The 21,271-nt window shown below is 39.5% G+C and overlaps 1 protein-coding gene across 1 annotated transcript in view; it reads left to right on the top strand.

Moving 5' to 3' along the window:
- The first annotated feature begins 8,942 nt into the window (after positions 1-8,942).
- Positions 8,943-21,271, top strand: part of LOC137464551 (3'-5' RNA helicase YTHDC2-like) — a 28,179-nt gene continuing 15,850 nt past the window's right edge. Inside the window, exons 1-10 of the mRNA XM_068175957.1 lie at positions 8,943-9,133; positions 9,402-9,492; positions 10,931-11,127; positions 12,900-13,096; positions 13,737-13,903; positions 16,733-16,835; positions 17,374-17,530; positions 19,229-19,336; positions 20,431-20,579; positions 20,958-21,093. Coding sequence (XP_068032058.1) covers positions 8,953-9,133; positions 9,402-9,492; positions 10,931-11,127; positions 12,900-13,096; positions 13,737-13,903; positions 16,733-16,835; positions 17,374-17,530; positions 19,229-19,336; positions 20,431-20,579; positions 20,958-21,093 — 1,486 coding nt within the window. The 5' untranslated portion in view covers positions 8,943-8,952. The remainder of the gene's footprint in view (positions 9,134-9,401; positions 9,493-10,930; positions 11,128-12,899; positions 13,097-13,736; positions 13,904-16,732; positions 16,836-17,373; positions 17,531-19,228; positions 19,337-20,430; positions 20,580-20,957; positions 21,094-21,271) is intronic.

Below are 21,271 nucleotides of genomic sequence, written 5' to 3'. Positions count from 1 at the left end.
TTGTATCCTCCCTGCTTCAAGGATCTCTGGTGAACTCACACAGTTCCTCAAGAACTCCATGGCAGTTGGATGTTTGAAGAAGGGAGGCTGTGAAGGTGGTGGCCTAGGGTCCCATTTTGATTGCCAAACTGTTAAGAAACCTTCCTTATTGGACCATATCACGACCCATTTGGTTGGGGATGTGATGTTTGCTGTAAATTCTGTGTTCCCTTGAACAAAGACACCAGTCCACATGTCAGGGACTTTTATCCTTTTACTGTACAGTCACCTAAAATCCAGCAACCAGACCTTCCAGCCCTTCCATATAATTGCAGAAGTGTTGGCTAGCAAGCTCTCAAATTTTACAACTAACACCTGCCAGTCCTCACCACAGACTTTGGTACAGAGCAAGGGGCAGAATATGTTAGCCATACTTTGCCAAGACTTAAGAAGAAAGGAGAGAAATAAAGACGGAAAAGAGAGAAAGAGAAGGAAAATCTTGATGACTCCATAAAGCATTCAAAACAACAAGGCTGAGGACTGCGATATTACCACCTACACTTGTTATAAACGCCAATCACTTGGTTTTTAAAATTTTAAAAGTTTAATAATAATAAAATAGTTATAAAAATAGTAATACAATTAGAGTAATGAAAATTTAGAGTTAGGACAATTACAAGACACTAAAAAGCAAAGAATTACGGATGTCCGGATGCTCTCGGGCACTTAAGACCAATAAGCATGCCTTGTGAACAAAGGAATAATCTTTAAAAGCAGTAGCCTGTTGCATATTCATACATCTCATACATGATGCATAAATTCCTTGCAAATTAAGAACTTTTCTGGTTTTTGTCAACTTCTTCCCCTTAATCCTGGTGGTTCCATAAAGACGGAGAGAAGGTGGAAGAATGTTTGTCTTTTCTGATAAGGAGGCAGTAATTCTTTATGGGCCCCCATCATTGTCATCTCTGTGTGAAGAGTTTCTTCATTATCTCATCTCTTGCTTGAGCTAGTAAAAAAACCCCCCCATACATAGGCTCTATTTTAACTACAAAACTACATATACCATACTATAAAAATGTTAATACAGCACTTCTAATCAATATAACATAATACATATAGTATTCAATTTAATATTTGCGAAAAGCCAATCATAAAACATGCATTTTTCACAATCCCTCCTCTTATTCTTTATAAATCATTTGGCTTGAGCAATATTTCTTATCTAATTGCATTCTTTAGACTATGTTAGTAATCAAATAAAAGATGGGATTAAACAAGGAAGAAACATCAGAACAGTTGTAATCCTAATCTATTCCACTATCTATTCTTCAATACATTACCCCATCAGTTAGTTTTTAACATTGTTTTCCCACTTTGGGACCAGTATCTGGGTTATTTCTTTAATTCTAATGCCTGAGCAGCTTTGTTTGTTATCTTCTCTATGACTGCTTGGAGTCTTATAATACGATTCAGTATATAATTTGGGTTTAATACTGAGGTAGATTGCTGTGCTGATTTCACTTTTTTTTTTTTTACTAATGGCCTTTTTGCTTAATCTTGGACTGTATTCCTGAAATCAAATGTAAAACAAATCCATCTCTCTCATTTTGGACATTCAATGCCCCATCTATTACTACTTTTTCCTAAGTTCCTTGTAATTCAATATTTTTCCCCATTTTTCCTGCAGGTACTCAGTTTGGATGGGTTATAACAGTGGCTGTTGACATGGGGGTGTGTAACAAAAAAGGAACTTTGGTTTCTTTCCATGTAATATTTTTTGTAGCATTTGTGACACGATCTTGCCAGTATCTCAAAAGGTAAAAGACAACAAATGAGAGACAGAAACAGGAATAACAGAGGTCTGGTATGGCTTATACTCCCACCTCCCCTGCCTATGGAGTTGCTTCCCATAGCAGGTATGTGTGATCTTCTCGGTGGCGAGTACAGTGGTCAATCCAGGCTTGCCCTCTGTTTCCTTTGTTACTCTTTTTACTAAATATTTTTAGGCAAGTCCTTTTCCACACTCCTTAACTGAGGTTTCTTACCATTCCTCAGGTATCTCTCAGTCAACAGGCATTGATAATTCCCATCTACAAAACAAAGTTATTACCTCAGTTGCTTTGAGTTCTATCTCTATAGGGGATAGATTCAGTACTCAATACCTATTGCAATGAGAACATAGATTTTGTGAGCTCCAATACCAATCATTCTCATAATTTGAACATTTACTTATAACCCAGTTAGTGTGTCCAGCACTGGGATGAATCAAATAAAGTATACAGTATAATACTGATGGTAATTTCCCTTCTTCCTTGTACAAGTCACAGGCTAAGGCCAGAATGTGAGAACTCTGATTAAAATAATCTTGATCTTCCTGTTTGAAGTGGCAATGTTCCTCTCCTAAGGAGGTGTCGGAGGCGTCTGAGGACTTATTTAGGCAGTGCTTAAAACCAGTGATGTAAGCTTTGCCTTATTTCTCAGTTAGGTGTTATTTTTTGTACTTTCCTTGGTTCATTTGGGTTTTCCCAAACTATTACCACCCAGTCCCAGTCGAAAGTCAATTTGATATCACCCGGTTTAGATGTGATAGTCCATTCTTCAAGGTTCTTCACAAGTTCTTTGATTTTGCTGTCGTGAATTCACCCTCTTTCTGTGGTTCAGATTGCTGCTTTAGTGGTACCTGGAAAGGACTTCTTAATAACACAGTGTTAAAAGAAAGACAATACTGCATTAACTTTTACCATTAGTTTTCTTCAAAACTTTCTGGGTTTAGCTAAAAGCTTTTTCTACAGCTGCTTCTTCTTCTTGTATCCAGCTGTTTTAATAGCTGCATAGGCCAATTCTTCTTGTGAGCTATAAGTAGTTAAATAGAAAGACCAGGCCAATTTTAACACGACATGTATCACATCTCTTGTTTTTTACTTTTTGGGCCACATTTAACTCATTCTTCAGAACAAAAAGCCTCCTCTTCTTAACAACAAAAACCAGAAAGAGAAAAGAGTTCTTGCTTAAACAAATAAATCACTTTGTGAAAGTCAGCTATCTCTGCCTTGATCTTATCTCTAGTGGTGGTCACTTTTATTTATTTATTTATTTTTTAACAGTCTTGCGTTTAACTCTGTCCTTCACCTCCCTCTCTCTTTTTCTCTCCCTCTCTTTCTCTCTCTTCACATTTTAACATCTACATTCCAGCATCAGTCCACCTTCTAACATCAGTCCACATTCCAATGTCTCAGAGAGGTAGGTCTGCCAACCACCCCTCCCCCTTTTTCAACTTCTTTACAAATTACTTTTGTTATGTGTGTTTTGCAAGCATGCATTCATGGCACTCTCCACCAAGGCTACTAGCCACTCACAGCTGACACAGTACTAAAACTAAAGACTTGTTTTTCTATCACAATTTTCTCCATTCACAAGCTCAAAAAGGTTGTAGGAACAAGGTAAACAACAACTTACTTCCAAAGTGACCCTACCTGCACCAAAAAAAATTTAAGACAATGTTAGTTAGTGCAATGCAATTTGCAACAAAGCCAAGGTTTGATTTGGGAAGGGCATCTGAGGACACAGAGCATGAGTTTTACAAATCCATATTTTGAAAAGAGAATGGACAAAACATGAATACAGTGGGGAGAGACAGAAAGTAAGGAATTTGTCTCTGCAATACCTTCTCTTTGACTGCTAGGAAATACTGTTCAAAGAGGCTTCTGTGGTACAAACAATAATTGGATGGAAAGAGGCACTCTTGAATTTAAGCTTTAATGTCACAATAGGAAACAGCACCTGAACACTGCAGTGGTGAAGCACCCTGCCTGCAAACTCACTAGAGGCAACTGCTGCCACGCTGCAGGGCTACCTGCAGCACAGAGGGAATCACGACCAAGCCTTCCCTGCAGGCCTGGGTAAACCACACAAGGAACCCACAACTTCTTCATAGCTGTTTAACTCATTCCAGAAATAAAACTACAGCAAGCAGATATTCCCCCCCACCATTTTTTTTTTATGTGTGTGTGTGTCACACACCCACAGTGATGCTGAAAGTAACAAATTAACAGCTTACATTAGAAGATACTGAAACCTTTTCTTCATCCAGCTTTGTGTGTTCCCATTTATATATGTAGCCATCTCCAATTCGAGGTCAAAAAAATGAGCCCTATTTTTCAAAAGTGCTATGCATGCACAACTCTAGCTGCTGTTCTAGGTGCACTGCAAGTAGTCAGCACTTCCAGAAACACAAACAAAACAAAAAACTAAAAAAGCAAAACACATTTGGGTACATATAAAAGGACTGGCTGGAAGAAAAAATGTTTCTCATTGACCTGCCAAGTAGCTGGTGTTACCTTTAGTTTAACTTTACACACTGAGAACCATGTGATTGAACAGCTTCACATCGATTCAAAATAAATTAAAAGTAGGTCTGGCTATGTCACAGCTGTAAACTAGTTTTTCAACCTTAGAATATAGCAAGTTACAAATTTCAAGATGAAAAATCACAATGCAAATTGGAAGAAATAATTTAAACTACTTGTACACAGTAATGGGAAAAGAATTAGCTGAATCAACAGCTCAATTAAGACATTTGCTCAGTATGAAGCATCCTTCCCTATTTCCTTCTCTAGCCCAAACTTCCTTTTTAATTTTTTTTTCTTGTTACTTTTACAATATCTTTGCTCACACTATAATATTTTGGAATATTTAACAGACAGGTTCTTTTTGCCCCTGTGTCTACTACAAATTCTAATTCTTTTTCTTGGGGACCCACTTTTAAAGTTATCACAGACTCTAGATGGTATTTTTCCCTTAAAAAAATAGAGCCTCTAATATCCCTATTCTTCTTCTTTGCTCATCTCTCAGAAGATTTTCAGATCTGTTGCTCTCTTAGGACAATCTCTCTTATAATGTCCTTTGTTCTTACAGTAAAAGCAGACATTCCTGGAATGCTCCTGAGACTTGGTTTGTATTGGGGTTTTATTTTTTTCTGTTCCCCTGTCTCTACTACTGTCATATCTAGGAGTAGTGTTTGTGTGTTTTTGATTTTTTTCTTGTAATTGTTTTCTCACATGGTGACTGCCACAATCCTTGCTTTTAGTTTGGCTTTGGCCATAGACTTTCTGAGCCTCCTTTAATAAATCATCTAATGATTTGTCATGCTGATCTTCAATCTTTTCCATTATCTGGCCAAGCACAAAGTTAATCTTTAACAAAGCTTTTCTCACATCAGTCTCAGGATCCATTCTGGAATGTTGCCTTATATTTCTCCCAAGTCTGTCCAACCATTCAGTTGGAGCCTCCCCTTTCCCTTGTTGTGCCTCAAAAGTCCCTTCAGCATTTTGCCCTCGAGATGATGCCCCTTTTTTTTCCCTCTTGATTATTAAATTACAATACTCATTCATATGTTTTCTCCCCTCCTCATTATTTCGACTCCACCCCGGAGGTTCAGTTGGCATTATTTCTTCTCCAGAGGGCCCCTGTGGATGTTCTTTATTCCAGGCTTTTATGCCGGCAACTCTTAAAATTTCCCTTTCTTCCTGAGAAAATAGTATCTTCATTATAGACTGCATTTCTTCCCAGGTATAAACGTTTGGACCTAAAAATTGGTCAAGTTGTTCAGCTGTGCCGATGGGATCCTCTAAAAATCCCTTTGATTTCTTTTTTAAAATTTCTGACTTCGGAAGAAGTCAGGGGAGCATTCACAAATCCAATCCCACCCCCTCCTATCGGGACCTCTCTTAGTGGAAAAAGACCAATTTCTTTGTTCCAATGTTTTTCTGCAGCCTTATTTTCGTGTGGTGAGGAAAAACCAGGAGAAAGCTGCCTCTTAATTGTACCTCTAATATTTTTATAAGGAGTATCTTCCAGGGACAGGGAGTTCCTTGGAGCCGGAGCTGCGGTTTCCAAGGGAACGGGACTCGGGGCCGGAAGGGCGGTATGGGGAGGACATACCATAGAGGCCAGGTCCTCCAGAGGCGGAGCACGGGCGGGGTTTGCTGCCGGAGCTGCTGAAGGGGGGAGCGTGTCCGGGAAGTGCCCGGCAGCGCGGTCAGCGTCCATGTGGCTAATGGCGGCAGAGTCAGCCGCTCCCGGCAGAGGCAGGGCAGCGGCGGCAGCGCCCAGTGTAGCCGGAATGGGCAAAGCCGCGGGGGATGGGGCCGAGAAAACCGCTGCGGGAGAAGCGGCCAGAGACGGGACAGCCGGGACTAACGGGAGCCCGCCGGGCGCGGCCAGCGGACCAGCCGCGGGCAAACCGGGCAGGATGGGGAGGGGGCCGGCCGGGCAGCCGCGAGCAGCGAGGCGGGGGCCGGTACCGACGCGGCAGGCGGCGAAACAGGGACCAGGGGGGTTGCTGCGGGCAGCGGGACGGGAACCTGCAGAGCCGCCGCCGCGGGCACGGGAACCGGGGCAGGAACACGCGGCGAGCCAGAACCCGGGGTGGGCGCAGGCACCGGGACAGGCACCGGCACCGGGACCGGCGGAGCTGAAGGGAGCAGCTCGCTGGGCCCCGAAACCGGTGCTGGGGCCGCAGGCGGTGCAGGCGCGAATGGGAAAGGAGGAGGCAAAACCTGCAAAGGATCCCATTCTTTTTCTTTTCCTCTTTTTTCCTCTTGCTCCCCTCCCTTCTCTTTCCTTGTTTTCTTTTCTTGTTTTGTTTCGGGGATTTCTGATACATTAAAGATTTTTATTTTCCTAAAATCCCCTGTCCAACACGTGGCATATTCTCTTTCTTCTGAATTAAACGATTCCTTTGAGTTTACAAATACATTTAGAGCCTGACAAATCCATCTTTCAAAAGAACCATATCTAGGCCAATAAACGTGGTCAGATCTTATTTCCTTTGTTGGCCATTCAAGCATACAAAATTGTATCATCTTTACTTTGTCCTTTTTTCTTGTACAAGGGTTTTTTTCCCAGTTGGCTAACATAACTCCCAGGAGACTATCTTGGGGTATCTCTGTTGATAATTTCTTACTGGATTTCTGTCCCATTTTTCAAGATCTTATCTACTCACCCCCTGCCTCTGTTCCACCTTCCTCCCCCTACCCAAATACCACTTTTCCTTCGACTACACTCTCAAAAAAAACCTCCTTTTTCTCACACCACCCCTCAACACAACACACTTTCCTCCAAGGAACTACAACAAAGCTTAAAATAAACAATCTGCATTACAATCCAAACATAATTCGTCCCCATTCGCTCAAGTTTATTTTTCACTTACTCACACACACAACAAAACAACCACAACAACAAGGTACCTTTTATTTTTCAACACACCTATTACACCTTTAGGTGTCCCTGGCCAGTCCCGGTGTTCTTGGATACCCCTCAATCTGGCTGAGTTGTTCCCAACCCCAGATTCTCTCGGGTGTACCCTCCGGCAAAATTTTACTCAGTCCTGGGTGCTCTCGAAGATTAATATCTCAACCCAGCAGACTTTTATTCAAACCTGGGTGCTCTTGAGGATTAATATCTCAACCCAGCAACAACCCTGGGTGCTCTTGAATATTAATCCCTCAACCCAGCCCATTCAATTCAACCTAGCAAAAAAAAATTTAAAGGCCCCTTTTTACCTTCTTATTTTCCCCAATGGATTAATCCCGATTTTCCCCGGGGGGATTCTCTCACTCTTTTATCATTCGCTTCGTCTCTGTACTGGCCGCTTTTCTCGCGAAAAAGACGGAAACGCAGCATGGGCCGCAATCGCTTAGCAGGTCTGGGGTGACCAGCCCGCCTCTCATTCACACACATTCATCCCCCCTTATCCACCCCGACCCAACAAATACTTACCTATCCCTTGTCCTTGGGTGTTTGTTCTTCGTGTACACTTTGGTCTTAGGGGCTAATTACCGCGGTTTAGGAATTCTTTCCCTTTTCTTTGCTTTATTGTCTCTTTTTGTCCATCGGATCGTAACCTGCGGTCTGTGGTCACACCAGGGGAACAGAGCGAGGCTGCCTAATCAGGGCAGGACGCGTCTTCTCACTCTAATTCTCCTACAGCACCCACAGCGAGGTATTAATAACCATCCTCTGCTACCATTTGTTATAAACGCCAATCACTTGGTTTTTAAAATTTTAAAAGTTTAATAATAATAAAATAAAAATAGTAATACAATTAGAGTAATGAAAATTTAGAGTTAGGACAATTACAAGACACTAAAAAGCAAAGAATTACGGACGTCCGGATGCTCTCGGGCACTTAAGCCCAATAAGCATGCCTTGTGAACAAAGGAATAATCTTTAAAAGCAGTAGCCTGTTGCATATTCATACATCTCATACATGATGCATAAATTCCTTGCAAATTAAGAACTTTTCTGGTTTTTGTCAACTTCTTCCCCTTAATCCTGGTGGTTCCATAAAGACGGAGAGAAGGTGGAAGAATGTTTGTCTTTTCCGATAAGGAGGCAGTAATTCTTTATGGGCCCCCATCATTGTCATCTCTGTGTGAAGAGTTTCTTCATTATCTCATCTCTTGCTTGAGCTAGTAAAAAAACCCCCACATACACAGGCTCTATTTTAACTACAAAACTACATATACCATACTATAAAAATGTTAATACAGCACTTCTAATCAATATAACATAATACATATAGTATTCAATTTAATATTTGCGAAAAGCCAATCATAAAACATGCATTTTTCACACACTGAACGTCATTCAATGAAATCGCATGATATCCGACAGGTATCGGCGCTGCTGCTTCAGTCGCGGGCGACTGTGACACTATTGCGCAACACCGATTCCACGACACACTCCGTAAGGCTCTGCCGGGCACAAAACCACACGAGGCGCTTCCTTCCGTGCGCGGTGCGGCTCCACCCCCGCAGCAGCCGCGCCGGTGCGATCGCCGCTCGCAGCCGCCCGGCGCCGGGCGCGAGTCACGGCGCCGCGCCGCCCGGCCCTGCTGCTCGGCGGCAGCGTCGGGGGCCGCGCCTGTCATCTCCGCGTGTGGCGGAGCCCCCGCTCTGTGCCGGAGCCATGTCGCGGCCCAGGAACGTTGCGCCGCGGCAGCACGGCGCGGGCACAGCGGGCTCGGCCGCTCCTGCCGCGCCGGGCCGCGGCCGAGGCGGCAAAGGTGCGAGGGACACCCGCGTGGACGAGGAGGTGGAGATCGCGGTGAACCTCGCTCTGGAGCGGTTCCGCTATGGCGAGGACACGGGTGCGTGGGGGAGCCGCGCGGAGCGGGGCGGGCGGGCAGCCGGGCCTGCGGGCTCTCCCGGGCCGGAGCGGCTCGGCAGGCCGCGCTGCCCCGGGGCGGCCGAGTCCCGCACGGGTGCCGGGGGACAGCGCTGCCACCAGTCCCGCTGTGCACGGGAAGCGTGGTGGCTTTGGGGACTGACAAACTCGTGGCCCCGGGGTCATACGTCGGGAATACTTCCTGTTGAGTTTTTGTGCTCGGGGTTTTATTTTTTAAATTCTCTTTCTAGAAATGGAATTTCCGTCTTCTTTCACTAGAACCGAAAGAGCGTTTGTTCACCGGCTCTGTCATTCTCTTGGACTGATATCAAAGAGTAAAGGGTAAGTTTGACTCATATTTTTATTTATGATTTTCTCTTTTCTGTGCAAATTTATGGGATTTCGTTATCAGTGTTAAAACTATCTGTATTTTAACTTATCGTGCAGTGTCGTGGGCAATGGCAGTAGAGAAGAAACTTTAAAAAGTAAATATAAACATAAGTGTCTCTGTGCTTTGCTTGATGTCTGAGTAAAAAAATGCATGACATACTAGTTTGTAATGCAGTTTTGAGGACTTCATGTGCATAAGAAAGATTTCTCACAAAGATCCTTCCTGGGATTTTTTTTCTCCTGCACTAATGTGTTTTAAAAGGTTTTGCATAGAATCTTCTGTGTTGACAGGTAAAGTGCAACTTAGAATAGCATGTTCAAAAGAGTGCTTCTGTTGGGAAGCATGGATTCCACTCAGCACTGATTAGGCTACTTGTGTCTGTCCAGGGCTGGAATCACCAGGAGGACGGAGACCTAGGTTGGTGAGAGTTCAGTGAAGGACCAGCAACCTGGTGAAGGGGGGATGGAGCATCTCCTCTATGCAGAAAGGGCCAGAGTTCTAGGACTTTTCAGCCTCCAGAAGACAAAGCTCGGGCGGAGGGAGGGGGGGGGGTCTCAACGGTGTGTGTAAGTACTTGAAATGAGGATGTAAAGAGGACAGAGTCGTTTTTACCAGGGGCTGCTGGAGATGGCTGGGCCTCTTCTCACAGCAGCTACCCTTTCCAGCACCTGCATACCTGCACCAGTCTTCCCCCCTTGCCAGGGACAGGTCACTGGGCTCTTTGTGTGACCTTCTATTCTTACCCTGAGAAGTTGTTTTGAAAGTGGTGATCTGTCAGTTGTAGCCCAAGCACATGTTATTTCACTTTAAAGTACATTTACAATATTTGTTTGCATTTTGGTGTCAAGAGTTCAGTCTGAGAAGTGGATCAGTGTTCCGGTTAAGTGTTTTGGCTCCATTTCTACATAATAAATCTTTGATAATGAACATCCTGAGATATGATAAGTTTTACTGGATTTTGTTAGAGTTTGGAATGCCACTAGCAGGGAGCTTTTTTTGTTTATTCTACTCATTTGTTGATTTTTAACTTCTATATCTTTCAAGTTAGTCTAAAAGTCAATTTGATGTCATAACTCTCAGTATTGATTGATAAAGTGATTGGTAGAGCTGACTGTCTTTAGGGAGACAAATGCAGTGATAACTGGGGCATATTCGTCTGATGCCTGCAGTGTCTGTTCTGCAGTACCTTGCATGAATAGAAGCTGCTTTTGATGATGACTATTGTGAATGTTGCATTATGCTACTTAGGACATTATTTGGAGGATTCTCGTTATGACATTATATTTGAAAATAAGCGGAAAGTCACCTTGAAAGAATTATTGTCAAAGATCATTACATGGAGGTAACTAGTTTGCTTATTCCTGAAATGCCTTTTTTCCTTTCTCCCAGAAAAGGAGCAAATCGATACCTAACTGTAAGAAAAAAGGATGGATCAGAACTAAAACGTGCAGTAATGACTTGTGCCTTAACTCCTGGTGCAAAACATGCTGTTTGTACTTTAATTCGAAATTTTCCTGTCACAAATAAAGAGCGAACAGAACTTCTGCCAAAGACAGAACAAGGAAATGCATATGCTGTTGAATCTGGTATGTTCAGTATGTCTTGTGATATGGACTTGTCAATCAACACTATTTGAAAAAACAACCCACAACCCAAACCCAAAATAAACCCTTCTATTTTCTATCTCTTCTTTTGTCCTCACTGACACTCTTCTTTCTAAACAAACCTAATGATTTTCTTGACTTGTAATTGTTAATACAGGGTCTTTTAAAACCTGTGTCATAAGCTGCTCAGGCAGTCATGTCACCCACATTGCAATGTCTCCCCTATATCAAGTTAATTTTGATTGTTTGAGACAATTTCAGCCAGATTTTTTTAAAATACAGTTGTGATTAATCAAATCTGTTTTGATACAGACTTGATTCCTGCAAATTCCATGGGGTAAGATTAAAGAGAAAAGTGTTACCATCACCCTGTGTAAGAATACTCTTAAGAGAAAATGAAATTGTCTGTTGTGCCTGTAGGAATTCATGTCCTTGATAAAATAAGGAGTTCATGATTTGTTTTGTCGTCTAAAATAGATTCAGTTTGTAAGAGCTATTTAAGTAAACTTGGGCTGTTATGTAAACTCCTTGATTTCAAGAGTGTATAAGGTCCTTTGGAAGACAAACTTCTGATATAAGATGGGTTTTTTAAATAATGCTTTTAACATGGTTGTTGCTTTAAAGTTATGTTTGTCAAAGTTGTGTTGTGTTTCTGTGTGCAAAGCTGGGTGTAGTGAACAGAGAACATAGCAGTATGCCTTGTTTAAATGGGTATTTCTGATTCATTGTGTTAGTTAAGTGCTTCCTTTGCTAGTTTTCTTTCTCAGTTCTTTCGTTTGTTTAATAAGATTGTTTAGTCAGCAGAGGGAAACTATAATAAACGTACCAAAAAGCAATTTCTTAGGGACGTAGGGTATAAATTAATGAATAGTGTAAAATTTATCTTTTTTTACATCTCCAGAATGATCTTTGACTCTTTTAATCTGTTAGTCTGTGTCTGTCTTGGTAAAACAGTGTTTGGAATTTAATACATGAATCTTTTAATTGCATTAAATAATGGCATTATGCCTATATAATTGCAATAAAATTGCATTGACAGTGAGCTTCTCATTCTTCTAGAAAGTAATTATTAAGGAATTAAAGAGTAGCATTTAACATACTGAGGTTGAAGTAGGCTCCTCAGAAGACTGCAGGTTTTTTAGCTACTTATGCATTGCTTGCTGATAGATCAGCTGCTGTGTGGCTCTAGGGCTCTCAATATATCATGTTTCAATTAGTACCTGCTAAGACAAATCTTATGTACTAGGCTGTTAGGTTATGTAAGACTGACTGAAAGGAGATCTTAAAAGACAAGGATGTGAAAGAAGGCATGTGAATCACAGTAAAGTGGTCTTTTTGTTGGAAAACACAATTGTCAGTTTGGAATAACTTAAATGTTTAACTCTGTGGTGGATTTTTGTAGGCAAACTCTTGAGATGGGAATGTGTAGGCAGATGCAAAGTCCAAGGCTTTTTTTTCTCTGATTTAGTTTCTATTTATCTTTAAGCTTTTCATGCCTTTTTTTAGCTTGAGCAAGGTACTGTGATAATTCAGTTGTGTTTAAAATTTCTATGAAAGTAAAAAATCCTTTAAACTATATTTATTTCAAGCACCATAACACAATGTGTTACCATGAAAATCACTTTTAAATATGTCATGGGTTTCTCACTTTATCAACAGGAATGCTAATAAAATCAGTAGTGTTCATTTTTAAGTACAGTTTTAACCAGTGTTTTAGTGACCTTCCTTTATAATTTATTGACTTCTTTTCACAGAAAACAAAAAAGTGAAGACAAGTGGACGACTTAATGATGGTATACCCCAGGTTCCTGTGAAAAGAGGGGAATCAGAACTTGATTTCTTCAGGCAGTCACTACCAGTTTTTGAAAGACAGGAAGAAATTGTTAAAATAATAAAGGACCATAAAGTTGTTTTGATTGTTGGAGAGACTGGATCAGGAAAAACTACTCAAGTATGTTTTAGTGAAATAAAAAACATAACAGTATTTATACCAAACTGATGTCAAATCTGCAATATTTCTGTAATAAGGATTTTTTAAATTCTAGTTTTAAGGCTTTTGTCTTCCCATGTGATTCAGGTCCTAGTGTTCCAGTTAACTTTTTTTCTTTTATAATACTAAGCCAATAGATACATATTTAAAGCATAAAATATTCTGCACAGTTATCTGATGGATATCAGTTTGTCTTTAAAGTAATCATGGACTATTGAAGGAAAAGTAGCCACAGTTTTGTATACCCCTTTCCTTCTAAAGCTAGTTCCTAGTATCTGGAGTATTATTGTGTTACAATGAAAGATAGTTTACAGGGTTTTTTACATAGATTTCCCTGAAGCAGGAGAGAGACGCTTCAACATATGGTTGGTTGGTTGCATGTTGTTGTTGTTGTTGTTGTGTTTTGTTTAAAAGAGATGAATCTTAATAGACAAAATTGATTTTTGTGGCCTTTTCTGCCACTTCAGATACATTTGCAATGATAATCCTATTGTGAGTAATTTGACAATGTGTGTGATACTGAGGTGTAGTTAAATTGTTTCATTATGATAAAAAAGTTACGAGTCTATCAAACTAAAAGGTTTAAACCACTTCTTTACAGATCCCCCAGTTTATTCTTGATGACTGTCACAAAAATGGAACTCCCTGCCGTATATTTTGCACTCAGCCAAGACGTTTGGCAGCAGTTGCTGTGGCTGAAAGAGTGGCAGCAGAAAGAGGAGAAAAGATTGGCCAGACAGTTGGTTATCAGATCCGATTAGAAAGCAGGTACAGATGACATTTCTTAAAGTTGGTTGATATGGTATTGGTCTTTTGTCTTGGTTATTTAAACTGCAGTGTATTTGGGATGCGGCCCGGTAAAATATCACTGTGTAAAGTATAACTAGGATGTGTTATTTTGGGTAATGAATGTTTAAGAGTTGAAAAGGATGGTTTTTCTTCTGTGTTATGCAGAAGAAAAGAAGTGTCCTTCTCCCCTTTCTTGCAGTGAGTTGTTCTATAGAACTGAACTGCAGGAGCTTTCTCTTGATTTCTTCTAGGGAGTATGTGTGTGGATATCCTTTCCTCTACTTTTAACATTGATAAATCCAAAAGTTCTGCAAGTTTTGAAAATAGCTAGGAAGACCAGCATGCTGTGACAAAAGCTATGTAGAGAGAGTTTATAGGGCACAGAAAAGGGAAAACAACAAAATTGAAAAGTGAACAATGATGTTGAGCATTAACAATCTACTTGGGGTTAAATTTATGCTGTTTCATCTTTTATGTTTAAAGCAAAAGCAGAAATTCTAGATGACCTGAGGAATTTGCTCCTAAAACAGAGCAGGGATGGATGAAAGTCTGTAGATTGTGTGTGGTTTCTAAAATCTTTGAATTGTGTAAAGAGTGGAATTTTCAGGAATGGGGAGCAGCTGGGATACAATTGAGAGGAAGATGGCAAAAGGTATGGCTAGTTATGTTGCTTATATGGATGAAGAGAATACATTTCTAATGAAAATGAATGCACTTGAACAGCAAAGCCAAGTTAAAGAATTTTGTTATGCATACTGAAGGTCACAAGGCTAGAAGAAGAGCATTAGAAGATTAGAGGAGCAAGTAAAGATGAATTGCAAGTTAAGTGGATGATTGTTGTGTGGAAGAATTATGCTGAATGAAGAAAAATAAAGTATAGGTAAGATGGAAGAAGTACTGGAAGCAGTGCTGAAGAGCCAAAGAGTTCACGTGAGAAATAGCAAAAGGGAGAGATGGCACTGTTTCCGTCTTGGCAAAAAATGTTGGATGGAAGTGTTTGCAGTAACACAGAAATCTATTTTTTTATGTCTTAGTGTCTTAGACAGTAAGGGTGATTTCTAGAAGGCTGATGAAAAAGAGAGAAGAGATTAAAAAAGTAAAGCACTTCCATCTGGTATGTGTTCCATGAATTTAACCTGTAGGAGTATTTTTGAAGTGAAAAAAGAATTCCAGACTTGAAATAGAGACATGTATGTGTGTTCCTTTGTTTAGTACTCTACAATTTTTTGTGGAAGTTTTCAGTACTTAAAGTGTCAGTGTTGGAGAAATTAATTGTTGTTTTTATTTGCACAACTAGCACTGCCACAGGCAGTAGGTACTTTTAAAGAATTTTAGATTCTTGAAAAATCAAAGCATTTGAAATGGTTCAGCTTATTTATTTGAGATTCAGTCAGGTATAGTGTATTGGGTTTGTATGGCAAACTTTTGGTAGTGAGGGGGGTGTATTTTGTGAGAAGAAGCTTCCCATGTGTCTGATAAAGCCTCTGTCAGTTGGCTGTAAGGGAGACCCGCCTCCAGGCGAGCCCATCGGCAAAAAGATGAGCATGAGTCTGGAGCAGCATATTTGAGAAGAAAATCTGTGCAGCAGTACAAAGAGAGGACTGTGAATATTTGAGAGGAATAGTTCTGCAGACGGCAAGGTCGGTGCCAAAGGAGTGGCAGGAGGTGCTCCAGGTGCCAGAGCAGAGATTCCCCCTGCAGCCCATGGTGAAGACTGTGGTGAGGGAGGATGTTCCCCTGCAGCCCATGGAGGTCCACAGTGGAGCAGTCCACCTGCAGTCTGTGGAGGACCCCAATACCAGAGCAGGTGGTTGCCCAAAGGAGGCTGTGACCCTGTGGGAAGCCTGTGCTGGAGTAGGCTGCTGGCAGGACATGTGGCCCCACAGAGAGTGGAGTTTTCGCTGGAGCAGTTTTGCTGGTGGGACTTGTGAACCCATGAGGGTTCCATGCTGGAGCAGTCTGTTCCTGAAGGACTGCACCACATGGGAGGGACCTACACTGGAGCAATTTGTGAAGAGTGTGAGAAATCCCCCACATGAGGAGGAAGGAGTAGCAGAGACAAGATGTGGTGAATTGACCACAGCCTCCATTCCATGTCCCTGTGTGCTCTGAGGGGTAGGAATTAGAGAAAAATGGAAGTTAAACCTGGGAAGAAGGGCAGGGTGAGGGGAGGTGTTTTAACATTTGATTGTATTTCTCATTATCCTACTTGGATTTAATTGGTAATGCACTAAACCAAGTTGCCCAAGTCAAGTTTGTTTTGCCCATGATGGTAACTGGTGAGTGATCTCTCCCTGTCCTTACCTTGACTCTTGGGCCTTTTGTTGAGTTCCTTCTACCCTGTCCAGCTGAGGAGGAGAGGGATAGAGCAGCCTGGGTGGGTGCCTAGCATTCAGCCAAGGTCAACCTACAACATGTAGACAAAGACTGTATCTGAGGGTATTTGGAAGAATTGTAATCCGTTTTTTCAAGGCAGTCCACACTGAATTTTCCAGTAAATTAATACAGCATGGTGAGGTTCTTAAGATTCTGTTTCACTTGTTTGTTAATTTAGAAAAAAATTAATCTCGCCTTGTTAATTAATCGCTTTTCTGAAGTTTTTGAGCATTAGCAGTAAGAATCCTTAGGAACTCTTAGGGAACAGGCATAGTTTATAAATAAGTAGTATGTGTGAGCTCTTTGGTGACAGAACTGTGATTCCACTTCTGGTGAGGAGCTGCTCAATCTTTAATTTTCAGTAAATAGTGGGAAGCTAGCAGCATTTAAGTGGTGAAAAAAGCTGAAGCATCTTTGTTCGCTGTTCACTAGGGTTTCTCCAAAGACACTGGTAACTTTTTGCACCAATGGCGTACTGCTTCGCACACTGATGGCAGGAGACAGCATCCTATCAACTGTGACACATGTTATTGTGGTAAGGATCTTGTATTTTGATGGATATACTCCATCTCAGTGTGAGATGGAGCATATGTATTGTTTCTTAAGTGGAAGATGAGACCCTAGTATGTGTTATCATACAGTTTTAATTCTTACCAGTTGTGAAAGGTAACTTTATTGAAATAAAATTTGCCAGATTTGCAGTTTGTGGCCTTATCTTGAAAATGATGTTCAAGTGCAAGAATTAGAGAAGTTTCAGATGCTTATTTTGATCTCTGAAATTAAGGTCTATGGTGGGTTATGCATTACAGTGCAGTCTGCTCTGATTCCATTATAAAACTTCTTTTATACTGAACTTCTTTTACTTCTGAATTTTTTTTTTTTTTTTTACTTTTGGATAGTTTATAAAAACAATCCTTCTTAAGCTGAACTTAAACATTTTAATACCTTTGCAATGCACCACCAGATTACATGTTTTCATTTTTAAAAAAATCATGTTTGTGAAAATATGTAATCTTGGATCTGTGATGTTTACATGTTCTTTTGTTTTGTTGTTTTTCTTTCCATTCATACAGGATGAAGTACATGAGAGGGATAGAATCAGTGACTTCTTGCTAATAAAATTGAGAGATGTGTTGCAAAGCCAAGCTAATTTAAAACTAATTATTTCTAGTGCTGCTTTAGATGCAGATCTCTTTGTTAGGTATTTTGGATGTTGCCCAGTAATACACAGTAAGTACTTAAGTAAACCTAAATCTCAGTTTACCTGCTCTGAGTCTCACAGATCTTAACTGAACTGTACCAAACCATTCTGAGTAAAGGCACGTGATAAATACACTTACAGTTACCAGCAGTAATTGTTCGTTGTTTACTTATGTTTGTTATTTTTTAACTATTTGCATCTACCTCAGAGGGAATTGTTTTTATCAATGGATATTCTGTAAATGCAGGGATGTCCTGGTCCTCTCCATGTTCAATTCAAGGAGGAAAAGGTTCTTAAAATGCTGGTCTGCATAGCAGTACAGACCTTAGGATTTACAAGAGTGTGATATCTATTAGTATATTGCTGTAAATTCTAGTTCTGGCTTCAGAGATTGTTACTAGTTACAGGATAAAACTCAGATAACTGTCTATTCATTTCAGAAATGCAGTCCTAGGCAAATTGGGGTTTATGTTTTAATCATATGATTCTTCAGTTCATTCAGAATTTTCTACACAAGTCATTGGTTAATTTTAGGGGATATTAATGAGAAAGAGTTGTTTTTCCTTATTTACACATAAAAGTGTTAATTTCTGGTTTTCAGTTTTAAATTGTTGCCTAGGAAAATAAGGCTTGCAGCTTGTTTAATATTTGGCAATATTTTTTTTTAGGAGAAAAACCTCATTGTAATTTTTGTGTGGCTTTTAGATCAATAGATTTATTTTTGAAAATTCTGGCTATTGTCTCTTTCTTCAGTTTACTGCAGGGGTTATACTGTTGCTGCATACTGGACTTCACAAGTGAAAATATGCTTTTTCCAATTTCGCTAATTTAAAAATTAAAAATTAATTTAATGAAAAAGGTTTGATTCTCCAGCAGTGTAGCCAACACAATCCTGTCCACAGAAGCCAACATTTTTTTAGTTGTGGGTTTCTTTTGAACACAGAGTTTGTGATTAGTTTTAGAAGCTTCTAAAAATATGTGAATTGTAGCTTGTTCTTTCTGAAGGTGATCTGAACTTAGTTGTCGTAAGTGCTAAGTTGTGCTAAGGAACCAAAAATAGATAAAATTTCTTCCTATGTAGAAACATAATTTAATATCCATAAATAAGGTCTAGAAAGCAGTGATGTTAGAAGAGAAATCAGGGTAAGTTCTTAGGAAAGAAAGACTGTGGGAAGTAGTCGGTAAAGAAAGCCAAAACTGGCTGCACTAATTGAGGACATTTAGAGAAGTCCATCTCCTCATACACTTTTCATGAGAGGAGGTAGTTGAATACAGACATGGTAGTCTGCTCATGGGATCTTACGCTAAAACTGTCTTTAATTGCTCTTATGTTGAGTAATTCAGGTGGCTTACACAGTGAATTTTTTTTGTACAGCTAAACAAAAGTGACTATTTTCTTCTTCTTATTTGATAAAATTGCAGTAAATAACTGTCAATCTTATATGTCTTGCTATTAACACTTAATAGAATTGAAGAGTTTAATGAAAAACAAGGTATGCACCTGGCATTCCTTTTTAAATTTTTTTTTGTGGCCCAATCACTTAAAGAAGATAAACTCAAGTGAAGATACTCTTACAAGCCTTTCCGAGGAATATAGTCATTCATAAAATCAGACCCTAATCATGTTTAATTCACTTTCCTGTCTATAAAAACTATTTTTAAGAACTGATGTTCTTAAAGCAAAGCTTGGGAATATCTAATCTTTCATTAATTATTTCTACTTTTAGTCCAAGGAAGACCTTTTGAAGTTAAAGAGATGTTTTTGGAGGACATTTTACGAAGTACTGGGTATACAAACAAGGAGATGGTAAAGTACAAAAAAGAGAAGCAGCAAGGTTGGTGGACTTGCTAATTGTTAGCAGTGAGACAATGAGTCTTACTGATTGATTGATTGAACAACAAGTAAAATGATTCTCTGTTACAATTCTAAAGTCAGATTTTTAAATGAGACATGATTAGATGACAGCACGTATCTTTAAAACTCTGTGTTTACATTGTTAATGTAAATTGTGATTGAAAAAATTATTTTTACTTTCAGTGATTATATTCTTGCTTCTTTCAGATGATAAATGTTTTATTTTTAAAATAAAATAATTATGAAGTAGAATTACATGTATGGGCTTTGCCCACATGAGCACTATAAGATACAACATGCTGACATTTAGGTGCAAAATTAAGTGCAGCCATTAGAGAAGGCAGGATTTTGTACATCTTGCACGGAAGTGGTTTCTACTATTAACATTTTTAAGTGCATTCTTCAGACTTGAATGCATTCAACATATTTAGGTCAAGTAGTAGTAACACACTTGAACCAAATATAGGAGGTTCTTTTCAATTTATTAACTATTGGGGTATATTGGTCACAATGTTTGAAAAGTTTTCCTGACAGCTGAAAGTAATTTTTCTCATGACTATTAAAAATAATTTTAAAAAGGCCAACCCCAAAGCTGTAACATACAATCCTAACTAAACATTTATCATGGTGCTCAGCTCTGATCCCTGTGGGCAGAAAAGTTCAGTTGGGGCCCTGATGGCTTCTACTGTTTCTTTCACTGGTACACAAAAAGTTGTTACATGCAAGAGTTATATCATTGCTCTTTGACATTTAACTTCTGGAAAAAGTTCTAGATTGAGAATTGTGTAGAAGTCACTTAGGAATCTCGTTTGAATGCAGCAAGTTGCAGGCTTAATGGGATTAAGCAACCAAGTGATATTTCTTGCCTTGTTCTTATAGCAGATTTTTGCAGTGGTGTGCTTTGGGTGCCCTTAATCATGGAATTTATATTGAACTGGTAACAATGTTCTAGATTAAATAAGAGATCAATTAGTTTTAACTTTGTGATTAGATATAGCTATTTTTTTAAACTGAAATTAATGGATAATTAGGATGATGGTAAAACTTTTCACGGAAATCCTTTATGCATTGTAGAAGAAAAACAGCAAAGCACTCTTACTGAGTGGTGTTCTGCTCGAGAAAATAATAGTAAGCTGGAACCTGAGAGACCAAGATTTGTCCCAAGGACTACTGAAGAGTGTAGTCTGTTGGGTGATGATGGTGACATAGTATTTAACCAATTGGTAAGTTTTTCCTTTTGTTGGGAGATATGTTTAAATCTGCTTTAAAAACTGTTTTCTGAAGATACTATTCCTGTAGAATTTCCTGAAGGATATTAGCATATTTTATAGATTATTTTTTTAATTGTCAAAAACTACTCTAGCCAAAGTGTGCTTTTCACTTACAGTGGTTTGTACACAACTTTTCTTCAGCTTAAATGGCCAAACTACCATTGCTTAAAGTACTTGTGTGGTACAAAAAATGCTTTAACTGGTACCTGAATGCTGGATTTCTGATTATTACTTGGAAAAGCAACTGTTCAGTTTTTTCATGTGTAATATGTAAGAATAAAGATAAATATTGGAAAACATCTATCTTTCAATACTGTTTTTTCTCTTCAGACTGAAAAAGATGTGAATTGCCTTGAACAGTGGTTAATAAAAGAAATGGATTCTTGTCTTTCTAATATCTGGTTGCATAAAGATATTGATGCCTTTGCTCAGGTGTTCCATCTCATTTTGACTGAAAATGTCAGTGGTAAGTCTATCATCTTACTACATAAGAAAAAAAACAATAACAAAATTACTTTAATTTCTGTGGCTGCTTTATCTCAGTTTCAAATGCTGTTAGGTTTTAATTCTGATGCCTATTGGAAAAGTGGATAGAATTAGCAGAATTAATGAATTGTTTAGTTATATTTTGTTTGTACTTGTTT

This window comes from Anomalospiza imberbis, chromosome Z (genome assembly GCF_031753505.1).
Source record: "Anomalospiza imberbis isolate Cuckoo-Finch-1a 21T00152 chromosome Z, ASM3175350v1, whole genome shotgun sequence".
Lineage (NCBI taxonomy): Eukaryota > Metazoa > Chordata > Aves > Passeriformes > Viduidae > Anomalospiza > Anomalospiza imberbis.
Note: the sequence above shows the minus strand (reverse complement) of the source record. Positions and strands in the feature narration are given on the sequence as shown.